At 41.0% G+C, this 23,583-nt stretch overlaps 2 protein-coding genes across 2 annotated transcripts; one reads left to right on the top strand and one right to left on the bottom strand.

The window, feature by feature from the left end:
- Window positions 1–4,671: 4,671 nt before the first annotated feature.
- Window positions 4,672–16,340, bottom strand: LOC135487567 (mismatch repair endonuclease PMS2-like). Its single transcript, XM_064771392.1, has 19 exons — window positions 16,128–16,340; window positions 15,488–15,667; window positions 15,016–15,102; window positions 14,705–14,807; window positions 14,363–14,465; window positions 13,746–13,994; window positions 12,424–12,527; window positions 11,760–11,944; window positions 11,484–11,563; window positions 10,755–10,876; window positions 10,263–10,408; window positions 9,908–10,042; window positions 8,876–9,537; window positions 7,861–8,091; window positions 7,566–7,696; window positions 6,835–7,004; window positions 6,188–6,225; window positions 5,499–5,603; window positions 4,672–5,324 (listed from the first exon to the last, which is right to left on the bottom strand). The coding sequence occupies exons 2-19, from the start codon at window positions 15,645–15,647 to the stop codon at window positions 5,217–5,219; spliced, it is 2,919 nt and encodes a 972-aa protein (XP_064627462.1). The 5' UTR covers window positions 15,648–15,667; window positions 16,128–16,340; the 3' UTR covers window positions 4,672–5,216.
- Window positions 16,341–16,560: 220 nt separating this feature from the next.
- On the top strand, window positions 16,561–22,629 carry LOC135498685 (tRNA wybutosine-synthesizing protein 3 homolog). The gene is made up of 6 exons (XM_064789070.1): window positions 16,561–16,728; window positions 20,241–20,312; window positions 20,435–20,536; window positions 21,166–21,237; window positions 21,624–21,692; window positions 22,198–22,629. Exons 1-6 carry the CDS (start codon window positions 16,561–16,563, stop codon window positions 22,474–22,476), a joined length of 762 nt encoding a protein of 253 aa, XP_064645140.1. The 3' UTR covers window positions 22,477–22,629.
- The last annotated feature ends 954 nt before the right edge of the window (window positions 22,630–23,583 follow it).

The following is a 23,583-nucleotide window of genomic DNA, read 5'->3' as shown; positions in this document are numbered from 1 at the left end:
CTTGTGTGTCTTTGTAGATTTCATTGCTCGTCTCGAGAGGGGACTGTATGTAAACATTCATGCTAGGCCTGACCATATGATGATGGTTCATTCAAAGGAAAAAGCTCTGTCACCTCCAACCTGCCCATATAGAGGACAATACATTCCTAAGACATATCATCTCCAGCCTGTCCAAAGACTGAAGAAAATTCATTCCAAAGGCCAATATCACAATCTGCCGGTCCTTATTGGTGCAATACATTCATTGGCCATATCGCCTGCATCCCATATCACGGTCCAAATTGAGAACATTTCAAAACACTCCTCCAATCTGTGTGTATCGAGGAGAATTCATTCCTGGTACATTATTCACCCCTCACCTGAACAGAACAATTCTGATAGCCATATCACCCTTGGCTATTCCATCCTGAGGACAGTTCATTCCGAAGACAATGTCACCTCCAGCCTGTCTACATTGAGGACAACTCATTCCAAAGATAATCACTTCTAGCTGGCCCTTATTGAGGAGCATACATCCCAACGATTAATCACCTCTAGTCTGTCCATATTGAGGACATTTCAATCCAAGGACCAAACTACTCTAGTCTAACCTTACCAGAGGCAGGTCTGGGACAGTATGCACATGTTCCTCAGTCTGACTACAGTAAGTTTGTTCCTGCAGCACTCGAACTCCAGCCTGCCCGTATTAAAGACAATCCATTCCAAAGAACAAAATACATGTAGTCACCTCCAGCCTGACAAAATTTAGAACAGTTTATCCCAAAGACAATATTACCTGCAAGTTGGCCATATTGAGGACAATCCATTCCAAATAACAAAATTGGCACCTCCAGCCAGACCAAATTTAGAACAGTAACTGTTCATCCCAAAGACAATATTACCTCAAAGCTGCTGATATTGGAGACAATTCATTCAAATGCCATATATATCACCTCCAGCCTGCCCATATTGAGGACAATCCATTTCAAATAACAAAATTGTCACCTCCAGCCTGACAAAATTTAGAACAGTTCATCCCAAAGACAATATCACTTCAAAGCTGCTGATATCGGAGACAATCCATTCAAATGCCATATCTATCACCTCCGTCCTGTCCACATTGAGGACAATCCATTCAAAAGCTGAAAATTGTCACCTCCAGCCTGACAAAATTTAGAACAGTTCATCCCAAAGACAATATCACCTCCAAGCTGGCCATGTTGGAGACAATCCATTCAAATGCCATATCTATCACCTCCGGCCTGCCCATATTGAAAACAATCCATTCCAGAGCCCAAAATTGGCACCTCCAGCCTGACCAAATTTAGAACAGTTCATCCCAAAGACAATATCACCTCCAAGCTGCTGATATTGGAGACAATCCATTCAAATGCCATATCTATCACCTCCAGCCTGCCCATATTGAGGACAATCCATTCCAGAGCCCATAATTGTCACCTCCAGCCTGACAAAATTAAGAACAGTTCATCCCAAAGACAATATCACCTCCAAGCTGGCCATGTTGGAGACAATTCATTCAAATGCAATATCTATCACCTCCAGCCTGCCCATATTGAGGACAATCCATTCCAAAGAACAAAATTGTCACCTCCAGCCTGACCAAATTAAGAACAGTTCATCCCAAAGACAATATCACCTCCAGCCTGCCCATATTGAGGACAATCCATTCCAAAGAACAAAATTGTCACCTCCAGCCTGACAAAATTAAGAACAGTTCATCCCAAAGACAATATCACCTCCAGCCTGCCCATATTGAGGACAATCCATTCCAAAGAACAAAATTGTCACCTCCAGCCTGACAAATTTAGAACAGTTCATCCCAAAGACAATTTCACCTCCAAGCTGACCATGTTGGAGACAATCAATTCCAATGCCATATTTATCACCTCCAGTCTGCCCATATTGAGGACAATCCATTCAAAAGCTGAAAATTGTCACCTCCAGCCTGACCAAATTTAGAACAGTTCATGCCAAGGACAATATCACCTCCAAGCTGCCCATATTGCAGACAATTCGTTCGAAGTAAAAATATTATCCCTAACCTGCCCAAATAGAGGATAAAAATTCCTTCGAAAGGCCTCAATCACCTCCAGCTGGTCCGTTTCAAAATCCCATATCACCACATCCCGGTCTGTTCACAGCAAGGTCAACACAATACATTCAAAGGCCATACACCTGCACCCATATTGAATCAATATATCCCCAGCACAATATTGCCTCAAACCTGTCCATCGACACCTCATTCCAAGGACAATAACACCACTACCTTTTTCATTCTGAGGACAATTCACTGTCCAAATTTCAAAACACTCCCCTCCAGCCTGTCCGTATTAAAGAGAATTTATTCCGGGGACAGTCACCCCAAGCCTGACAGTGATGAGAACAATTCCGATAGCCATTTTGTCTCTAGCCTGCCCCATATTGAGGACCAAACATTCGCAGGATATATCAACTCCAGCCTCTCCATATTGAGCACATTCCATTCCAAGGACGATATTCTTCTCCAGTCAGTCCATAATGAGATTTCATTGCTGCAACAAACAATATTCACCTCCAACCTGCTGTCAATGTCCTTGGAATTAAAATGGTCCTCAATAATGACAGGCTGGATTATCTTCTTTAGAATGAGTTGTCCTCAATGTGGAAAGACTGGAGGTGACACTGTCTTCGGTGTGAACTGTCCTCAGAATGGATTGGCCGACGATGATTGTTCTCAGTATTGCCAGTCTCGGGGTGAATATTAACCCAGGAATGAATTCTTCTCAGTATGGTCAGGCTGGAGATATCGTCCTTGGAATGCAACATCCTCAATACGGACAGGCTTGAGGTGATATCTCCTTGGAATGTATGGTCCTCAATATAGACTCGAAGAGATGATTAGCCTTGGAATGAGTTGTCCCCGATATGGACATGCTGGAGATGACACTGTCTTCGGAATGAAATGTCCTCGGTATGGAATGACATGCTGATATGGTTGATCGAGATTGCTCTCAGTATTGACAGGCTGGGAAAATATTATCCTAGGAATGAAATCTCAATACGGACAGGCTAGAGATGAATATCTTCCTTGGAGTGCAATGGCCTCAAAACAGCCAGGTTGGAGGTGATATATTCTTGGAATACATGGTCCTCAATATGGACAGGCTAGATTATAATCTTTGGAATGAGTTGTCCTCAATGCAGACAGGCTGGGGGGTGACATTGTCTTTGGAATGAACTGTCCTCAGCATGGAATGGCCAACAAGATATGTTTATCAGAATGGCCAACAGATATGGAATTGGGAGTATTTTGAGTGTTTTCAGTGTGGACAGTAATATGAACGAAATCTTTGGAATGAGTTGTCCTCAATGCAGACGGGCTGCGAGTGACATTGTCTTTGGAATGAACTGTCCTCAGCATGCAATGGCCAACAATATATGGTGATCAGAATGGCCAACAGATATGGAATTGGGAGAGTTTTGAAGTGTTCTCAGTGTGGACAGTAATATGAACGAAATCTTTGGAATGTGTTGTCCTCAATGCAGACAGGCTGGGGGTGACATTGGGTGAAATGAATAAAGACTAGCAATGACCAAAATATATGGAATTGGGAGTGTTTTGAAGTGTTCTCAATGTGGACAGTAATATGAACGAAATCTTTGAACGAATTGTCCTCAGCATGGAGAGTCATAGACGTCCTTGGAATGAGCTGTCAATGGACAAGTTTGAGGTACGATTGTCCAAGAGATGTATTCTCATCAACATGGACACAGGTAATATGGCCTTGGAAGGGGAATGTATTGTCCTTACTATGGACAGACTGTAGTGAGGTGATATGGTCCTTGAAGTGGACCAGCTGGAGGTGATCTGGGTCTTTGATATGAGTTGTTCTCATCCTCTCCTATATGAGCAGGTTGGGGGTGATATTTTTACTTTGAATGAACTGTCCACCATACGTTCAGGCTAGAGGTGATAGATATGGTTATTGGAATGGATTGTCTTCAATATGGGCAGCTTGAAGGTGATATTGTCCTCGGCATGAACTGTCCTCAATTTGGGCAGGCGGGAGGTGTGACAATTTGGGCGTTTGAATGGATTGTCCTCAATTATGGGTAGGCTAGAAGTATATTGTTACAGGAACAAACTATCTTCAACAGGACAGGCTAGCTGAACATGTGCATACTGTCCCAGACATGCTTTTGGTGGGGTCCGGCTGGTGTTGATGTGGTCCTTGGAATGAGGTGTCCTCAAGATGGAAGGCTGGAGGTGATATGTCCTTGGAATGTATGGTCCTCAATATGGGCAGCCAGGAAATGGTTGCTCACGTTGGAATGAGTTGTCCCCAATGTAGACAGGCTGGAGGTGACACTGTCTTCGGAATGGACTGACCTAAGGTTCGAATGCCGGACAGGAATACGGATATTGGAATGTCCTCAATATTGACAGGCTGGAGGTGATATGCCCTCAGAATGTTTGGTCCTCATAATGGGCAGGCTGGAGGAGAGTGTTGCGTGATATGGGAGTTTGAACGAATTGTCCTCAGTATAGATAGGCTGGAGGTGATATTGTTGAATAAATCTATTTCATTGCATGCTCACTAAAATTTTAGAATCTTCTTGTCTGAATGACTAACATGAAAACCAAAGGTTACCAAAAATATAACATTTATTGACACAATTAAATACACTTCAAATGCAGAAGAAGTACTCGGTATGATAAATGCAGTTTGAAATATAGCAAAATAGATATAGTTACCAGTTTCTGTGTTGATAAATATTGTGCTGAACACAGGCAGGGAAAATTTGCAGGATGATTATATGGGCTGGTACATAAAGAGGTCTTGTGTCGGGACACATCAAGTTCACATTTAAAACTGGTCCTGATTTTTCCCAGATGCACCCTCTCTTAAAGAGGAAGTCGACGTCATTAGTATCGGGCTGCCATTATCTTGAGAAACACCTCCTTTATGAGGGCAGTGACATAGAAATATAAACAATACGACACTTATAACAAGTTATGAAAGCGACTGTCTCAGTGTCCGGCACAACTGTCCTTCACATTATGCTCTTCACAACTTTTGTCCTCGTTTTGCACAGTGATTTGTTTTACAATTCAAGCAGTTGTTGTGGTCAGGTCAAAGCAACTGTCTCAGTGTTGGGCAGAAATGTCACAAATATGCCATTCATAACCTGATAAAGTTTGTCTTCCTTAACTCCAGAAAATCTTTCCCATCCAATCAGTCGTTCTGGTCCGGTAACATGTTCAAGTTGATCAGATGCCTCATCGTGGGGCGTCCGTGCGGACAATTCCAAGGCTGTTCGATCTCTCCCATATGGCAAACAAGCTGAAAACAGACAACAACTGACATCATTTTCTTGTGACCTACGACAGCTCACTCTACTTCAATTGGGGCCTACTACATCCTTTCGATGAGAGACAGAATTGAGACATTCCTCAACCCTTGCGATCAGCAAGGGCAAGAAAAAAACCAAGGTATTTCTTTATATCTAATAGATACCTTCTTCATCTCGGTCTTGTTTAAAGCTGTCCCGATCATAATTGATTTCCTACACGCTCGAGAGGCAAACATCTGACGAACGCGTGAGGGTCGACACATAACACCCTGAAACGGAGACAATGAAGTTGATTATCTGAATATGAAAGAAGAGCATTGCTTCTATCTGAGGCATCAGGTAGCTGAGGCAGATGTGTCTTTTTCTTGTGGTTTGATGTACCTGCCTCCCTTGTCCTATAGTCATAAGCTGTCCCCTAACTGGATCTTTCTTTTACAGAATGTCAACTCAAATTTGTCAGGACCATATCCAACAACATGGCACAGATACTGATGTGCAACTTGTCTTGCCAGGAGCAGGGCAAACTCGGCTCCAACTCTGGAGTGGAAGCGGGCCCAAAAGGTTACGGCCGGGGATAGAGCCTTCGCGGTCTGCGCCCCACGACTCTGGAATGCTTTGCCAACAACGATGCGGGCCATCGATTATTTAAATTTTTTTTAAAAGATCACTCAAGACTCACCTTTTTATTGAAGCTTTTGGGTAATTGTTTTATCTCACCTTTTTATGCATGTACAAAATGGTTTTATCTCTGTAAAGCGCCGCTGACAATTTATTTCTAAGCGGCGCTATATAAATTTTTATTATTATTATTATTATTATTACTGTTACGTGAAGCAAGACATCTTATACTCACAGGTGAATCACCGAGCATGAACACCATCTCCTCAATATCTGAAAAACGAGAAAAACACCATTAAAGACAATAGCGTGGGTGCATGAGGCAGAAGTTGCCAGGTATCAGATACGTCTGGGAATACAGGTACTTCAAAGAATCGATCCATCATATGGCATGATAATCCCTATTTGAAATTTTGCCGAAGTTTGCTAGGCTACTGCACTTTAAAGGGTAACTCGTGTCAAATTTCACCATATAATGTTTTAGTTGTTTTTGACAAATGACTACGTCACTTTCTCATAAATCGGTAAGGTTTTCGAATCGAAATGTACATTTTCTAAAAATTGATGGTTTAATCCCGCCCGGACGGCTCGCTTCGATGCCGTTTTCGTTGATGACGTCACAACATGAACATTTTCGCGGTCACGGTGGTTTACATTCAGCGATTTTATAATAAATCTAATCAAAAATGGAAAATTTGAGCTTTACATTTATGATCAACAATTAAAAACGGACGTATTTCCGCAAAGTTGTAAATCACATCATAGTATCACTTTAACCGCCTGTGTGGGATTTTTTTCTTGCCCTGGTCTCTTTCAATCGAATATTCCACTCCACACCTCCAACACACATTCACAAAACATTCTGGACAGAAGTATTCTTACCTGATTTTCCAAACAACCAATTCTTACTGACAGGTGTCGCCACCAAACTGATCTTCTCTGTCGGTGGCGCGTCTTCGTCGATGATGAAGTCAAAACCATTTTTCTTGAAGATGGCGAGGTTTTCCATGATGACAGACTCGCCGACGGCAGTCAGTTCTAGTTTTAGGGGTCTAGAGGGAAGATATCAACATAAATCAATCTACTGCACTTGCTTACCACCAGTATTTTAATAAGCCTCTGCATCATTTCTACCGATATCATCTTTACTCTATATTTCAAGTCTGTAACGAGGAAGTGACACAGAACTCTAGCTCACCTGCTTCACAACTTTGATATTTTATCCTTTTATGGCAACATGTTTGAATTTTCTCACTTACTGTATCATTTTTTATCCTTTTATGGCAACATATTTGAATTTTCTCACTTACTGTATCATTTTTTATCCTTTTATGGCAACACATTTTAATTTCTCACTAACTGCATCATTTTTTATCCTTTTATGGCAACATATTTGAATTTTCTCACTTACTGTACCATTTTTATCCTTTTATGGCAACATATTTGAATTTTCTCACTGACTGTATCATTTTTTATCCTTTTATGGCAACATATTTGAATTTTCTCACTTACTGTACCATTTTTATCCTTTTATGGCAACATATTTGAATTTTCTCACTTACTGTATCATTTTTTATCCTTTTATGGCAACATATTTGAATTTTCTCACTTACTGTATCATTTTCTGGCCCTCTAACACTGTTGTCCGCTGCAAAGTCTCAAAGTTGAACTTCTCATCCGTGGCGTGCTGGTCGATGATGAACAGATCCTGGTCCAATCGTGCCAAGATGAAACCCAGGTTGAACTGAAAGTATATTTGGCAAGATTAGGTCCAATGTTGGGTGGTCTGACGACAATATCTCTTGAGTAAATGGACTGTATGACTCTATTGACTTTAGGATTAAGTACCTCGCTCATGACAAGGAATTTCAATCAAAGAGCCTCGAAGTCTTTGAAAAGTATACACACCTGTCCAAGGATTTCCATTTTTGAGAACATGTCCTTGCTAATTTCTTTTTGGAGCTCCTCCTCTGCTTGGCTATTGCTGTCCGGTTGAATTGTTGCGCGGAAGTGCCGATACGTCAGGGCAGATCTCTCTGGAGCAGCTGAGAGTTTTTTCATGATCATCTTCCTCTTCAAAGCGTCCATAGAAAACGACACCTCCACCAATTTTCTGCTCGTCACCTTTTCTTGCTTGTCCTAGGTAAAGAGATACGCATTAACTACAGTAGAACCTCTCGGATAGAGACACCCTTGGGATGAGGGAATGCTGTCATTAATAAAGAGGTGTCCTGATTACAGAGGTCAAAGTGTATGGAAATTACCAATTCTGTACCAAAATTAGTGTCCTTATAAGAAAGGATGTCCTGCTAGCTGAAGTGTTTGCTAAGGGAGGTCGCAACCAATACTAAAAGTTGCAACCAATACTAAAAGTCGCAATTAATACTAAAAGTCGCAACCAATACTAAAAGTCGCAACCAATACTAAAAGTTGCAACCAATACTAAAAGTTGCAACCAATACTAAAAGTCGCAACCAATACTAAAAGTCGAAACCAATACTAAAAGTCACAACCAATACTAAAAGTCGCAACCAATACTAAAAGTCGCAAACAATACTAAAAGTCGCAACCAATACTAAAAGTCGCAACCAATACTAAAAGTCGCAACCAATACTAAAAGTCGCAAACAATACTAAAAGTCGCAACCAATACTAAAAGTCGAAACCAATACTAAAAGTCACAACCAATACTAAAAGTCGCAACCAATACTAAAAGTCACAACCAATATTAAAAGTCGCAACCAATACTAAAAGTCGCAACCAATTTTAAAAGACGACAAGTAATGGACACCTGACAGTCATTAGTCCAATTCGAATTTATACTTTTACTGAGCAGATATCAAAGGTGGAAAGGGCACTAATTTTTAGTCTGGATACATGTCTGGAGAAATTGAACCTGAACATGACAAGCACAAATAACTTACGAATTCAGTGAAAGTAATTCTACAGTCGTCTCCTTCCCTCGTTGACCTTGGACCTTCATGACCTCTAGAATCCAGCCTGAAGGTCGCGGATGTGGAACAGGATGAGTTTGAGGGAACAGATTCAGGAGAAACATTTGATGGAGACTTCGATTCTGAGGACAAAGAATCCTTCTTACACGATTGAGTCACTAAACTGGCAGCTTGAAATATGTGTTCTTCGTGAATGTGTTCATCATCTTCAACTTTAGCACTCCTTACTTCAACTAAATCCTTGGTCCCTCTAACTGGCAATTGTTCTTTGTTATCAATCTCTAAATAGTTTTGTTTAGAAGTAGAACTAACACAGCTGTTTTCAACAATCTTAGATGTTTGGGATAGTGATGATAATTTGTCAGCCTCTGAAATTTCACCTTCAGGTTGAGCCAGTTCTTTCGTATTAGCACCACTGACATTTGAGAAATCACTCAACTTGAAACTTCCAGAATGTTCACATGATGACACACCAGATGAATTGTCTATGTCAGGACTCATAGAATCCTTCTCTAAACATTGCCTGTGGTACTCTATTTTGAGTCCTAAAGAAGTGTGCCTTATCGAGTCTGAATCTTGTTCAATATCGCTTTCAGAGTCACACCCTTCTTTGGTAGAACGTGACGTTTCACCTACAAAGGACAAACAAAAAAGCTTGATATAGCATTTTTAATAATCAAATCAGATATGAGAGAGGTATTAGTGAGACACATTTGTAGGCCTACAGCAGGGCGGGGTTGTCCAAAACCACATTAGCTTTTGAAGAGTTGTTAGTCTCAACATGAAAACTTTAATTTGGGGGGGGGGGATTATAAGGGACAACATCTTCAAGGACACTTGACGTGAATTTTGTGCTTTTGGACAACTTTTGAACGACCCCATCCGAAGCAATTACCATGAGTAACTGTAAGAGACTCCGCCTGCCTGGCTAAAGAAGGAGGGGGCTGGGTGGTACATGCTCAAAAGACTAAATGCATAAGAAAAGGAAGAAGACAATCTTACCCTGAGTAACATGTTCAATGAAGACACATCCCGAATCATCAGAGGCATTGCTCTGGGAGGATTGTGCAGAGTCAGGTGGGTCAAAATCTGTAGGCGTCTTGGGGAGAGTAGCGAAGAAAGTGTCTAACTTTGGCTCTGGAAGATATTGGAAGAATCGTAGTGAGATATTTGGAGGATACACAAAGGTACAGGAAACCACATGCAACCGTGCTCAGACCAAACAACAGATCACATCATCAATAACTTCCTTGATTTTGAAAGGACTGAATTGGAAATCTGGCAACTATTCAACTATTCAACTGTTAAATTATTACTGTGTATGCTACACGTATATAGGAATTGGGTTAAAACTCACGTTTTGACTTTATATCTTCTGCTCCCCTCTCCAACTCCTCCCTTTCCCGGGCAAACGCACTGGAGAATGACCTCTTCAAGGTCGCGAGGCTGCTTGACACAGAACTCTTCAGTTTGGAAGGGGATGATCCGCTCGATGAGGAAGGGCTAAAAAGAACCATTTTAGGAATGTTACAAAATGTTTTACTTAACCAAAATGCACATTGCCTAAGCGACAGTAGGCTTATATACGCAGTCAATACATCAATTATGCTCACAGGACAAAGGCAGACCAACAGAAAGGTAGAAGGGCCTGTATTGTACTAACAGAGATGACATTAAGTTTGTCACAATAGAGTTCCAACACATTGCCCCACGCACCAATAAATCCACCGTCTAGGGTTGAAGGATCAACAATTTGAGTCAAGAGTCAGACTCACAAGTCTCGGAAGCGAGAGCACAGGTCTTCCTGAAATCTTACACGTGTGGTATACAATCCATCAACAAAACTCACATTACACTATCACTCATCCGTCGAAACTTTGACAACACATCATGCCGCAGGCCTAGACCACCTTTGCCTTGAGCCATTTCATAGGTTGACGAAAGTGGTTCAAACATTCGAATAAGGGAGGACTGGAAGAGATTTGATTGAGATTTATCAAGTCTTGTCAGGCTTATTATAATGTACGTGTATTTTTAAGAGTAGAATGAAAATACACGAACATTATAATAAACCTTATTATAATAAACCGTATTTTTAAGAGTAGAATGAAAATACAAATCGCAAAGAAAAGTTTTGGTGGGCAGGAACTGATGCAGATCGGCTGGATGTACTCTTACGAGATGCTCAGTCAGTTGGAATCAGAAAATATCTCCTTCACTGCCCAAAACAGAAGAGGATTTCACTGCTGGTATTGACATCATGGTATTTCTCGTTCTCTTCATCAGCATTTGCTCTGCACTAAGCGGAATGAGCATTTTAACATGCCGCTACGGTTTATAGGAACCAATTGGGTTTATTGGTCCAGTGACTCAGTCTTCGGTTTCCCACTTGGCGGGGTACTTTGGTTTCCCTGGTAAAGACACCAGGCAGAAGGAGCTACAGGTTTAAGTCTCATTCAAAGGACAAAGCAATTTAGGGTGAAGTGTCTCGCTGAAAGGACACAAAGAACTCACGACCTCCTGATTGTGACCAAGGAAAATTTCGCCTTTGCCTATGGTGGTATCAATGCCCACTTACCTTGATAATAGCCAAGAGCAGTTTTTCATTCTCAACGAATATCTGTCTCTTATCAGGTGTAACATTCACATCAACGGATTCTGCAAAACAGGGGGTAAGCTCGTCAATTGTTCATTTCAAATATCTAGAGCCATTATTTATATCAACAGATTAAACGCAAGAAGGCTTTGTAAAAAGTGTGTTGTTCCTCACAGCAGATACTACACTACAATAGCCACTTTTCATTCCGAAGCTAACTCTGCATTACCAAACTAGTGTCAGTCATATTACACATACCTTTTGAAAGACAGATGTTGAGCACAGCAAATGGGTACTGATGTCTGTTGTACATGTGGTATACCTCATTGATAGTTCGGCTGACCTTCAACAGATCGCAAGGTCGACAATTGACATAGATAAACTGCCGATCGGTCGAACTTCTACCCTTTCCGTGCTGACAGCTGGACACAAAACCACTTATTCTGAAACAATGATGCAATCACAAAGTTAGTTGCAGTCAATTTGGATGTGATAGTGATCTTCATTTTCAGTCAGATGCAGCAAGAAGCAGGGATGCGACAGTGCTTTACAGCAGTCGAACTAAACCCTGTTCAAGAGAAAAATGGAAATCTGTCAGAGATTGGAATTTTCACATCCCTGAGGCAAACAGATATGTTAAGTTAAGAAGCTGAAAATGAAGGTAGGCAGCATGGCTTTTTAGTCAAGGTGTAGGACTAGTAATCCGAACATTGTGAGTCGGAGGCCTGCAGAGACGGAAACATTACTTGTGACAACAACGAAGCACGATGCGCCATCCTTTAAAAGAAAAGTTGTCTTGTAACCTGTATCTAAAGCTAATTAGCAAAAGACTCCATGAGATAAATATGTGTATAAGCTTTTTCAGAAGTAAATGTTGATGTCAACTGATCACAAGAGTGAACTGGGAGGAAGAACCACTTACTGGAATGGACAAGCGAGTTGTTGATCAGACGTTATTTTCACACCAAGGTCTGAGCAGACGTCTTCTGTTGGCTTGTACTGCTGGAATTCTATAATTGAAGATTGCTGAAACCGAGAATGACTTTAGTTATAAACATGGATGTGAGGCAGTCGTGGTGGAAAATGATGGACAAACTGAACGGAAAAAATGAAATGGCCAGGGCCATTGTGCTCACCTCATGTGGAGGAAAGATGGATAAAGAGCATGGTATTGTGTCATGTAGTGTTAGGTTTGATGTAGGTCCAAGCAATTACAATTTCCCCAAAATGGCCAATTTACAGTACATTCGACCTCTGTGACCTTGAAAAGTAGGTCAAATCAAAGAAGACCCGGGTGACACATTGAATGGTTGTTAGAATTAGATGTACCTATGATATAAAATTAGTGCCAATCGGGCAAGTCATTACTAGGAATAATGGGTTTTTTGAAGAATTTAGGATTTGGCCCCCTCCCTGGAGGCCAAACGGCAAATCAGATCGCACCAAACTTCGGTACCTGAGATCACCTGACCAAGGGGTACATGTGTACTTAATTTGTGATCAATAGTCATTGCAGTTAAGAAACGTGCCATAGTTACGGCCTGACGGCGAATTTACGCCATTTGACCTCTGTGACCTTGACAAGAAGGTGAAATTAAAAACCTGTGTGACATATACTGTATGGTGGTTAGATGTACCCATGATATCAAATTGGTGGCAATCGGGCAAGAAGTTAAGGAATAATCCCATTTTTAAGGTTTTTGGACTTTGCCCCCTGGTGGTCAAGTGGTGAATCATATTGGACCAAACTTCGGTCCCTGAGATCACCTGACTAAGGGGTAAATGTGTACCAAATTTGGTATCAATAGTCATTGCAGTTTAGAAACGTGCCATCGTTACATCCTAACGACCAATTTACACCATTTGACCTCTGTGACCTTGAAAAGGAGGTCAAATCAAAAACCCGGACGATATATGATGCACCTTTGCTAGAAGTACCTACCATATTTTTTTCAAAATTTCCCGACTACTCTTAAGGGAGATATTGCATATTTTCACTTTTAACGTTTGGCCCCCTGGTGGCCAAACCATGAAACGAATCGGACCGAAACTTGGTCTCCAAGGTGTCATTACATAAGGGTACATGTGTACCAAGTTTCAACTCAATAGCTCTAACAGTTACGAAACGTGCCCTGCTAACGGACGACGGACGACGACGACGACGACGACGACGACGACGACGGACGACGGACGCCACGGTATGGGATAAGCTCACCTCTGCTAAGAGGTGAGCTAAAAACTAACCTGTTTTGGCCCAAAGATGTTTGTTATGTTTTCTCTGACGAGTTTGTTCCCGTTAACGCTGGCTATCGTCGTCTTTTTTCCTTTGCCCACTTGATTTGTACACGTGATTCTGACACCAGTCGATATCAGGCAATAGGCAGTCAACACCTGCACCATCTTGGTAAACTCTTTCTTCAAGTTCCTCTGGAATTCCTTGTAGCGGACTGGCAGTGTACTGAACAAGTTCTGTACAGTGACTGTTGTCCCTTGCTGAAGAGAAGAACGTGTAACGTGTAAAATAACTGGGCAGAAACAGAAACCATTGACTATGAAAGTGGCTACGCCCATTGGCAGACAAACAGACGGAAACCACTGGCAATGAGAGTGGTACTGCCCAGGTAGGCAAAGAGATTGACAGAATAACTCCCCTCAATTGATGCCTTACTCAGGGAGATATTGCGTCTCTACTGACTGATCACAAATTCGTAAACTCAATCGGTGAAGAACTCCCTCATTTACGAGAGCACATGTTGTAGGCCCAGTCTAAAACTGGCACAATTCTAGCCTGGAGCTGCAGGTGTCTTGCATGGGTAAGTTACAAAGGATAATACTCTAGACACTCTAACATAAACACACACCTGTCTTGCACAAGGACCCTGTGATGTTATCCTTCCACTGTGGTCAAACTCAAGCTTGGTAGCATTCTTAGCTTTGACATGACAAGTCGTCACTGCAACATCACTGGAAAGGAAAAAGCTCATGCAAACTTTGGATCATGTTATTGGACAAGAAACAGTTTCAAAATCATCGGCAACCTTCAAAGGATGCCATATATGAACAACATTGATCATAGCAAAAGATGACAACTGAAGTTAGTCCCCTGGGTAACAGCATCAAAGACTAGATTTCTGGATATAAAGATTAACTCTGTTGCCGAACATCGATCACAGCTAAAGAAGTCAATAGGAACAGTGGCTTACCTTACAGCACAGAGTGAACTGAGTGCCTCCCCTCTGAACCCAAATGTATCAACACTGACCAGGTCAGAGAAATCTTTCAGCTTAGATGTGTGATGCTTTAGAGCTGAAAAGAGAATGTTATGTAAGACTTTGTTGTGATAGAAAAGAGAGGACACTGCCACACTGGACAGATCTCAATCAATAATGTATAAATTCTTTGTGATAGTTATCAGCGAACTGAGTGAGAGGGGCCTCCTGGCAGAGGTGGTTCCCAAAGGTGACGCCATCACTTAGTTCAAATGAATTGATAACTCACCTAATTTTATACTTACTTAGTCCCTGAAAGTTGCATTCCTCCACCCCACAACCGTTATCGACAACCTCAATCACTTCACTGCCATGCTCCTTCAATCTCACTTCTGAAAAAGAAGTTGGTAGAATAAGGTCTGGACGCGCTGAAGATGTGTTTGGAACACCAAAAGTATGGTAGGCCCATAGCTTCAGAAATGGCTTCATTTTCTTTATGTCGTTGTGGTTTTTTTTCAGAGGGTGTGTATTTGTTAATCAGTTATATCACACCAGTTTTTGTTCTCTGTCACGAGTACAAAATTCCTTGGTTGTGTACCAGGCGACAAGAATGAAATTGTAGGTTGTATGATGTACATCATCTGGTCCCTGGGCGGCAACTGGAGACTTTAAATGGAGGCAGGTAAAACCATCTAATGATAGCTGGAACTTCTTATCAGAATTTAGACAAGTCAAACACAACCGCATAGAAACCTTTATTCTCTGGTAAACACTTACCGACACTTGTAGCAACTGCATCAATGCTGTTTTCTATAAGTTCCTTGACAGCGGTGGCTAGGTTAAGTATGACTTGCCCCGAGCATATCCGATGCACAGAGGTCCCATCTATTGCTTTTATCACACCTCCTGAGGATTTACCCTCAACATCCATCATCATGGATTACAATAATGAACAATCTGGAATTAAAAACCTTATTGAGACATGGCAACTGTCGGGGGATTGCTGCTCATTCATTGCAATACAGCTCTTCAGAACTTTGGTCCCAGATTATGAGTGGTACATGTACGGTTTGTGGATTAACTGACAAGTCTTTTAACTAGTCGAATGAACCATCGATGTATATTGGCTTCTTTGAAGTCTTTTTTTCTTTTATCGTCTTACGTTTTAAGACCATCTTTTAACGTAGCCTGAGCCTAGGCCTATAGCCTATGTGACCCGTCACAGCAAAACCAGGCGCATGTCGCGAGATAATGGAAGAAATTGATGTGCTCATATTTCACAAAAGGCAGACAATAGAGAATTGATCAAACAGTCCGTCTCAAGCTGTCAAGCTCAGAGCGACATGCGCCTGGTTTTGCTGTGACGGGTCACATAGGGCCTACTTCACAGAAAACACTGTTGTGTTGACAAGCGCACCTGACTGTAACTGTTGACTGTTATCCTGGACCGAAGTTCTGAAGTGTCGTATCATGCCTTGTCACTGAATCTCATTGGAAGATGGGCCTCTTTTATGGATGACTTGTGTGACAATTTACATCCAATCTGTCATTCAGCCAACATTACTTGAAAAAGAGGAAAGGGAATAAAAACTGGCTGACCCTCATCCTGCCATCAGGCGCCGCGCCGCCTATCGTCAAAATAAATGACTTTACTGAGGTAACAAAATTGATGCACCGCTGCTTTAAAATACTATTCATTTTGAGATAGGAGTAATCGAATTTAAATCAAAGTATAATAGTAACACAGTTTTTACAGTTTTTTTACTAAAATTATGTCAAAAATAGGAAATATATTGCTTTAATTGCATATCAATTGTACCTACTTGTATGCAACAAATTAGAAATTAAAGATGGTGGACAATTTTACAAAACATAAGAAATCTTGTCTTTCTGCTGCTGATTTGAGCCGCAAAGGAAGCATTGATGCTCCAATCGTTGACCTAGTAACCTTCATAAATGACAGACCTAACTATTTCACTACAAGTTCGTGCTCTGGAAGGATTGTTCTCTTTGAAGAGGTAATATGTAAAGTCAAGGACTTAGTGAGCCCCCCTTTAGGTCGGGGGAGCTCCCCCGAACCCCCCTACGAGCATATGTTAAGTGCAAGCTCTAACAACTACAGCTGTTACAATGGGGGGACACCCCCCAAACCCCCCTCCGTCGACATAGGTTTTTACCTGTGCGTTGGGGGGAAGCTCCCCCCAAACCCCCCCGGTGGACAGTCAACTAGCCCTTCTGTGTCATACTGCTGGAGGGGGGGGGGGGTGCGATGGGACCATCCATATAGTTCCTTCCGACACATTTTTGTTTTGGTAATGTAATACATTGTGATTGTCCTTATTCACGGGAATCGGGCGTTTCCAGTGATATACGACACTTAAATGGATTGTCCTCATGCATTCACTTTGGAAACGCATTTTAAAATAGATGTTACGTCCTGTTAATGGGGCACGTCATCATCGCGTACATTTGGGAAAAACTCCCTAACGAGACCGGAGCAGACGGCTGAAAGTAGTTTATTAATTGGCCGCTAGGGTGCAGAATGTCGCTCACCCGAATTTTTCACGCAACTTTTTGGCTAGTTTTAGTTTGTAATTCATTTTGATACTTCAGATTTGGGTAGTAGACTAAATTAACTTAGTCGTCAGTGTGGTTTTAAGCAGGGAAAACGTATTTGTTTTTCTTAAAGTGCCTTTTTTGGACGGGTGTGTGCGATTGTTTTGTTTATGTCACGTGACCTCGACATGTCGACACAAAATTGATATAAAACCACCCTTTTCTGTCATTATTTATGACGGATATTTCTCTAATAAAAATATCAATATAATTGGCCAATTTCTTAGGCATATGCAGCGAATTCCCATGAAGATTTAAATTAGATGTTCTCGTAACCTGTTACAACTGGTCTGATTTATAATTCAGCGCTACAACTGGTCTGATTTATTTATTCAGCGCCATTTTGAAAAACCAAAAAAAATTGTTTGTTGGATATACAATATTTACTCTCTTTATTTCACTTCATTTACATTATATACTCCCGCACACACGTGTATCTTATGAGCCCCTCCTAAAGGGGGTCTTAATATGTAAAGTCAAGGACTTAGTGAGCCCCCCTTTAGGTCGGGGGAGCTCCCCCGAACCCCCCTACGAGCATATGTAAAGTGCCAGCTCTAACAACTACAGCTGTTACAATGGGGGGACACCCCCCAAACCCCCCTCCGTCGACATAGGTTTTTACCAGTGCGTTGGGGGAAGCTCCCCCCAACCCCCCCCCCCCCCCGGTGGACAGTCAACTAGCCCTTCTGTGTCATACTGCTGGAGGGGGGGCGGGTGCGATGGGACCATCCATATAGTTCCTTCCGACACATTTTTGTTTTGGTAATGTAATACATTGTGATTGTCCTTATTCACGGGAATCGAGCGTTTCCAGTGATATACGACACTTAAATGGATTGTCCTCATGCATTCACTTTGGAAACGCATTTTAAAATAGATGTTACGTCCTGTTAATGGGGCACGTCATCATCGCGTACATGTGGGAAAAACTCCCTAACGAGACCGGAGCAGACGGCTGAAAGTAGTTTAATTATTGGCCGCTAGGGTTCAGAATGTCGCTCACCCGAATTTTTCACGCAACTTTTGCTAAATAGAGCTAGTTCTAGTTTGTAATTCATTTTGATACTTCAGATTTGGGTAGTAGACTAAAATAACTTAGTCGTCAGTGTGGTTTTAAGCAGGAAAAACGTATTTGTTTTTCTTAAAGTGCCTTTTTTGGACGGGCGTGTGCGATTGTTTTGTTTATGTCACGTGACCTCGACCATGTCGCCACAAAATTGAAATAAACCACCCTTTTCTGTCATTATTTAGGACGGATATTTCTCTAATAACAATATCAATATAATTGGCCAATTTCTTAGGCATATGTAGCGAATTCCCATGAAGATTTAAATTAGATGTTCTCGTAACCTGTTACAACTGGTCTGATTTATAATTCAGCGCTACAACTGGTCTGATTTATTTATTCAGCGCCATTTTGAAAAACCAAAAAAAATTGTTTGTTGGATATACAATATTTACTCTCTTTATTTAACTTCATTTACATTATATACTCCCGCACACACGTGTATCTTAAGAGCCCCTCCTAAAGGGGGTCTTAATATGTAAAGTCAAGGACTTAGTGAGCCCCCCTTTAGGTCGGGGGAGCTCCCCCGAACCCCCCTACGAGCATATGTTAAGTGCAAGCTCGAACAACTACAGCTGTTACAATGGGGGGACACCCCCCAAACCCCCCTCCGTCGACATAGGTTTTTACCAGTGCGTTGGGGGGAAGCTCCCCCCAAACCCCCCCCCCCGGTGGACAGTCAACTAGCCCTTCTGTGTCATACTGCTGGAGGGGGGGGGGTGCGATGGGACCATCCATATAGTAATTATAGTTCCTTCCGACACATTTTTGTTTTGGTAATGTAATACATTGTGATTGTCCTTATTCACGGTAAATGGGTTGTCTTCATGCATTCACTTTCGAAACGCATTTTAAAATAGATGTTACGTCCTGTTAATGGGGCACGTCATCATCGCGTACATTTGGGAAAAACTCCCTAACGAGACCGGAGCAGACGGCTGAAAGTAGTTTAATTATTGGCCGCTAGGGTACAGAATGTACGTCGCTCACCCGAATTTTTCACGCAACTATAGCTAAATAGAGCTAGTTCTAGTTTGTGATTCATTTTGATACTTCAGATTTGGGCAGAAGACCAATATAACTTAGTCGTCAGTGTGGTTTTAAGCTGGAAAAACGTATTTGTTTTTCTTAAAGTGCCTTTTTTGGACCGGTGTGTGCGATTGTTTGTTTTTATGTCACGTGACCTCGATCATGTCGACACAAAATTGAAATAAACCACCCTTTTCTGTCATTATTTAGGACGGATATTTCTCTAATAAAAATATTAATATAATTGGCCAATTTCTTAGGCATATGATGTAGCGAATTCCCATGAAGATTTAAATTAATTTAAGTTAATTTCAATCAATGGGATAGCAACCACCACCGGAAGATCGCGGAGAAATCGGTAAACTCAACGGAGTTAATTCAGAAAAATACCAAAAAAAATTGTTTGTTGGATATACAATATTTACTCTCTTTATTTCACTTCATTTACATTATATACTCCCGCACACACGTGTATCTTAAGAGCCCCTCCTAAAGGGGGTCTTATGAAATGTTTTCAAAATCTGGTTGCCCCTATACTACTGGGTGTGCCAAAAACTAAGTCACCAATTTTGATTTTTAAACGGTGTACAAAAAATGCTCTGAAAAATTGTTTCTTTTCGAAGAGGTGTGATTTGTATTTAAAACACTACTGTCAGTACTGAGTATGCCAAAAACAATGTCGCAACCTTTTTTCAATTTTATACAGGGTGTACAAAAGTGAAGAGGTTGCAATTTTTCATTTGTAACTGCTAGACTGGCACCAGGGTGTAGTTTTGACTCAATCCAGAGGTCAATCTTTGACTTATTCTTTTGTTCCAGAGTTCTCCAGCGCAAAAAAAAGGATGTCGATGGCTCTTAGTTTCACATGATTCAGTAGATTTTAATAGCCTGGTAAGAATTTTTTCTCAATTGAAGCAGTTGAATTAAAAATTTCAAAAAATGTTAAAAAAAACTGAATTAGTAGAGTTTAAAATGCAAAAAGGATTCAGATGTGAAATGTCTCTTTCTTCCAGAAAAAAATAATTGCTGAAGAAGTCAAGGGAGATACCGTCCTCAAATTTGAACCATTTGTCCTCCATGTACAGTGTCACCATTTGGAGGACGCTCAAACAATGGTAAGCAAGATTGGGAGAGACCCCTATTGGCAAGTTTGTGTAACTTAATCTGACCTACCTGACTCCTGCCTGTAGACTCCATTTAATAAGTAAAAAGTTATTGTATTTTTCAAGATTGCTGATCAAGTGGATTGGATTAGCGTCTTCAAAGGTTAAAAATAAAAACTAATGCAACCTAAAGGACAAACAAAAGTGCATCCAGGCTGTCTGGTGACAAACATTACATGAGAACAAGATTGATATAAAAAACAACACTACAACGTTGTATGAAATAGACGACGTTTTGGATATTTTGATTCCTTTTTCAAAGTCTAATGTACAGACAGGAAATATATGTTTATGTACAAGTACAACAGAAGACGTGAGGTGATGACGGACGTCGTTAAAAACTGGGACTTTCTGTCCACGTGTCCATTTGTTGATATCTAAAATAAACAAAGTCATTGATTGGCCGGAGGGCAGGGGTCAAAGGTGAAGGCACTGTTGAGTTTACGCTTAGGGAGTTTCCGGTGGATCTCCGAGTTCGAAGTCACGTGATGGGATTGACAAAAAAAAGCATTACATGAGAAAACAAGTCAATTATCAGTGTATATCATTATCATTATATAAATGTCTTATGATGATTTCAGCATGCCGTGGCAGTTGCCTCAGGATTCAGAAACTCTGGAATAACTGTTGGAAAGAAGGGAAAAGTGATTACAGTAAGTTTCACCTGACGGTTTAATGTCAAGCACATGTGAGCAGTAACTCTGTAGAAACCTAAGCACTATTCAAAACTTTATAAATTTAAACTAGATATCAAAGAAATTTTAAACTCTTGATATGTTGATCATTTAACTGTTGAGAAGAACAAAAGTTATGTATAAAGTTATATTAGGCTTAACTAAGTGATTTCTGTCTATAGGAATTCAGATGACAGTTGATTGCAGATGTATAATCTCAATCTTCAAACTGTTTAAACTGGCTCAAAGCAATTCAGAGTGAGGAAGAAATGAAGGTTTTAGCGATGTTCAAGATTTTGGAGTTATTTGAAGACCACTACAATGATTCGACCCAGTTACTGGATTATCTGCATTGTATTTTGTAGGCTGTGAGGAGCACCCATTCCCTGGAGGTCCCCCTGGCCAGCAGTGGTGAACTAATGGTTACAGATAAGGTATTAATTTTCTTACAGTGGTGTTTTCGATGACCACCAACCAACCTTTTAAAAGCCACCATAAGGTAGCACTCTCCAAAATCTTTCTTTCACATGTATTTCATGAATTTTTCACTTTGTACTTTTTGAGCCATGTATTACAGCTGAGTGCCAGTCCCTTGGGCCTCTTGTTGAATAAAAGATACAGTTTGTATTTAAGATGTTACTGTGTGCTACTTACAGTGTATTTTGACCAGCAGAATTTTAATATAATAGTTACATGTAATCAGAAATTAATTACCTGGCCTTATCACTACGGGGGTGTATTTGATGAAATGCATGCGGTGATATGATTGGCGTCCTAGGAGGCTTTCTTGGCTGACATGGGTCCATCTCAAATCACTTAACAATGGATGTCACTGTCACTATTGTGGGTCCTCAGAGCCACGCTGCAACGTCAATGAAGCTGCTATTTTACCGCAACATAAGAATTGGCAATGAAACTTTCATTCTTTTTGATTTTCAGTATGTTGAGTTCGTGATAAAGATTGCCAACAGAAAAATGGAAGAAAACATGAGAAGAATTGCCAGGTTTTCTGAAAATTTACAAGAAGCTCTCGAAAAGCAAGTGACAATCAAAGAAGACTCAAGTGAGAAGAAAAAAGAGCGGAAGGAACTTGTGAAAGATATAAATGAGGAGAAAAAAAGGACATCTAATTGTTCTGATAGTTTGATCGATAAATATGACTTTGACGACTTTGAAGCTGTGAATGGTTTGTTTGTGGAACAAAGTGACATAGGATGATATAGGATGCTTTTATTTATGTGTTTTTATAAGAGAGGTTTTATTGACTTGAGGGTTTCCACTGACTGGCCAATTGAGAGAGGTCGCCATGAGCATTGTCTGTGCTCTTGTCGTGTTGTGTCATCTCCAATAAAAAAAGGTTACAAGATATGACGTCCTTGTCTATGTTGTTTGTTTACGATGTATCTTGGTATATTTTGTATGGTAAGATTGTGACTTTTGATAGTAGGCTGTTCTGAAAGGATATGTCATTGGTCCAATCCTGGGTTGTCCTCAATGTGCTAGATTTTGAGTTGGAACAACAATTAAATTGATGCACAAGGTATATCTGTGATGGTCTGATACTATATTGATCTGGATGTGCTGGATTGGGACTTAGTCAACAAATCCCTATGCTATGCCAATCGTCCTATACCAAGTTGTCCTCGATGTGCTAGATTGTGACTTACAGAGAAAAAAACAGCATGTGTTGTATGGACAGATGATGAGTTGGGTTCTCCATATGCTAGGTTGTGACTAAGTCAACAGTGCATGTGGCGTGTTGTTCAGACATTTAGAAGTCGTGACTAGCTCGGCATCACAAATGGGTGATGTGACAATTCAATGTGTTGGTCAACCCCATCTCTCGTTCATCTAATGGACACATGAGACGATTGTGTTGGTCATGGGCAACGACCATGCCGACTTATCAGCGGTGAATATCAGTCCTAGGATAGATATACGCACAACGACGGCGGATCAGCAAGGCGATGACGTGCCGCCGGAAAGGTTGGCCCATCAAGTTTACAGTCGATACTCTGACCAAAGGGCCCTCTACTTTTTTCTGCTGTTTCGATAGGAAAATAGATCTCAGGATAGAATGTCCGGGGATAAAATAGTCTATTATGCGCTTTTAATTATCTTTGGGTCTTCAAAGAGGTATTTAAATCTGCTACACCGGGCAGTGTCTAGAATAATTCTTGCATGTCCTCATTGTGGCACTGGATAAAACTAACTGGTCTAATATGTCCGCCTTGGTTTTCTGATTGAAACGGCTACTGGCTGATTTTACAGTGTTCAACAACTAGTCACAATGTGGTTCTTCCGTCTCAGTCATTGACCGTGCTG

The sequence above is a fragment of the Lineus longissimus genome, chromosome 1, assembly GCF_910592395.1.
Source record: "Lineus longissimus chromosome 1, tnLinLong1.2, whole genome shotgun sequence".
Lineage (NCBI taxonomy): Eukaryota > Metazoa > Nemertea > Pilidiophora > Heteronemertea > Lineidae > Lineus > Lineus longissimus.
This window is presented reverse-complemented; position numbering and strand designations above follow the sequence as displayed.

Bases quoted from the DNA above. Each gene is read 5' to 3' on its own strand.
- LOC135487567 (XM_064771392.1), bottom strand. From the start codon at position 15,647: ATGATGATGGATGTTGAGGGTAAATCCTCAGGAGGTGTGATAAAAGCA. The intron at 11,564-11,759 runs GTATGTGTAATA...CCTGTTTTGCAG, and splicing joins CAACATCTGTCTTTCAAAAG to AATCCGTTGATGTGAATGTT. The intron at 8,092-8,875 runs GTAAGTTATTTG...CTCTTTACCTAG, and splicing joins GAATTACTTTCACTGAATTC to GACAAGCAAGAAAAGGTGAC.
- LOC135498685 (XM_064789070.1), top strand. From the start codon at position 16,561: ATGGTGGACAATTTTACAAAACATAAGAAATCTTGTCTTTCTGCTGCT. The intron at 16,729-20,240 runs GTAATATGTAAA...CTTTTGTTCCAG, and splicing joins GGATTGTTCTCTTTGAAGAG to AGTTCTCCAGCGCAAAAAAA. The intron at 20,313-20,434 runs GTAAGAATTTTT...TCTTTCTTCCAG, and splicing joins CAGTAGATTTTAATAGCCTG to AAAAAAATAATTGCTGAAGA.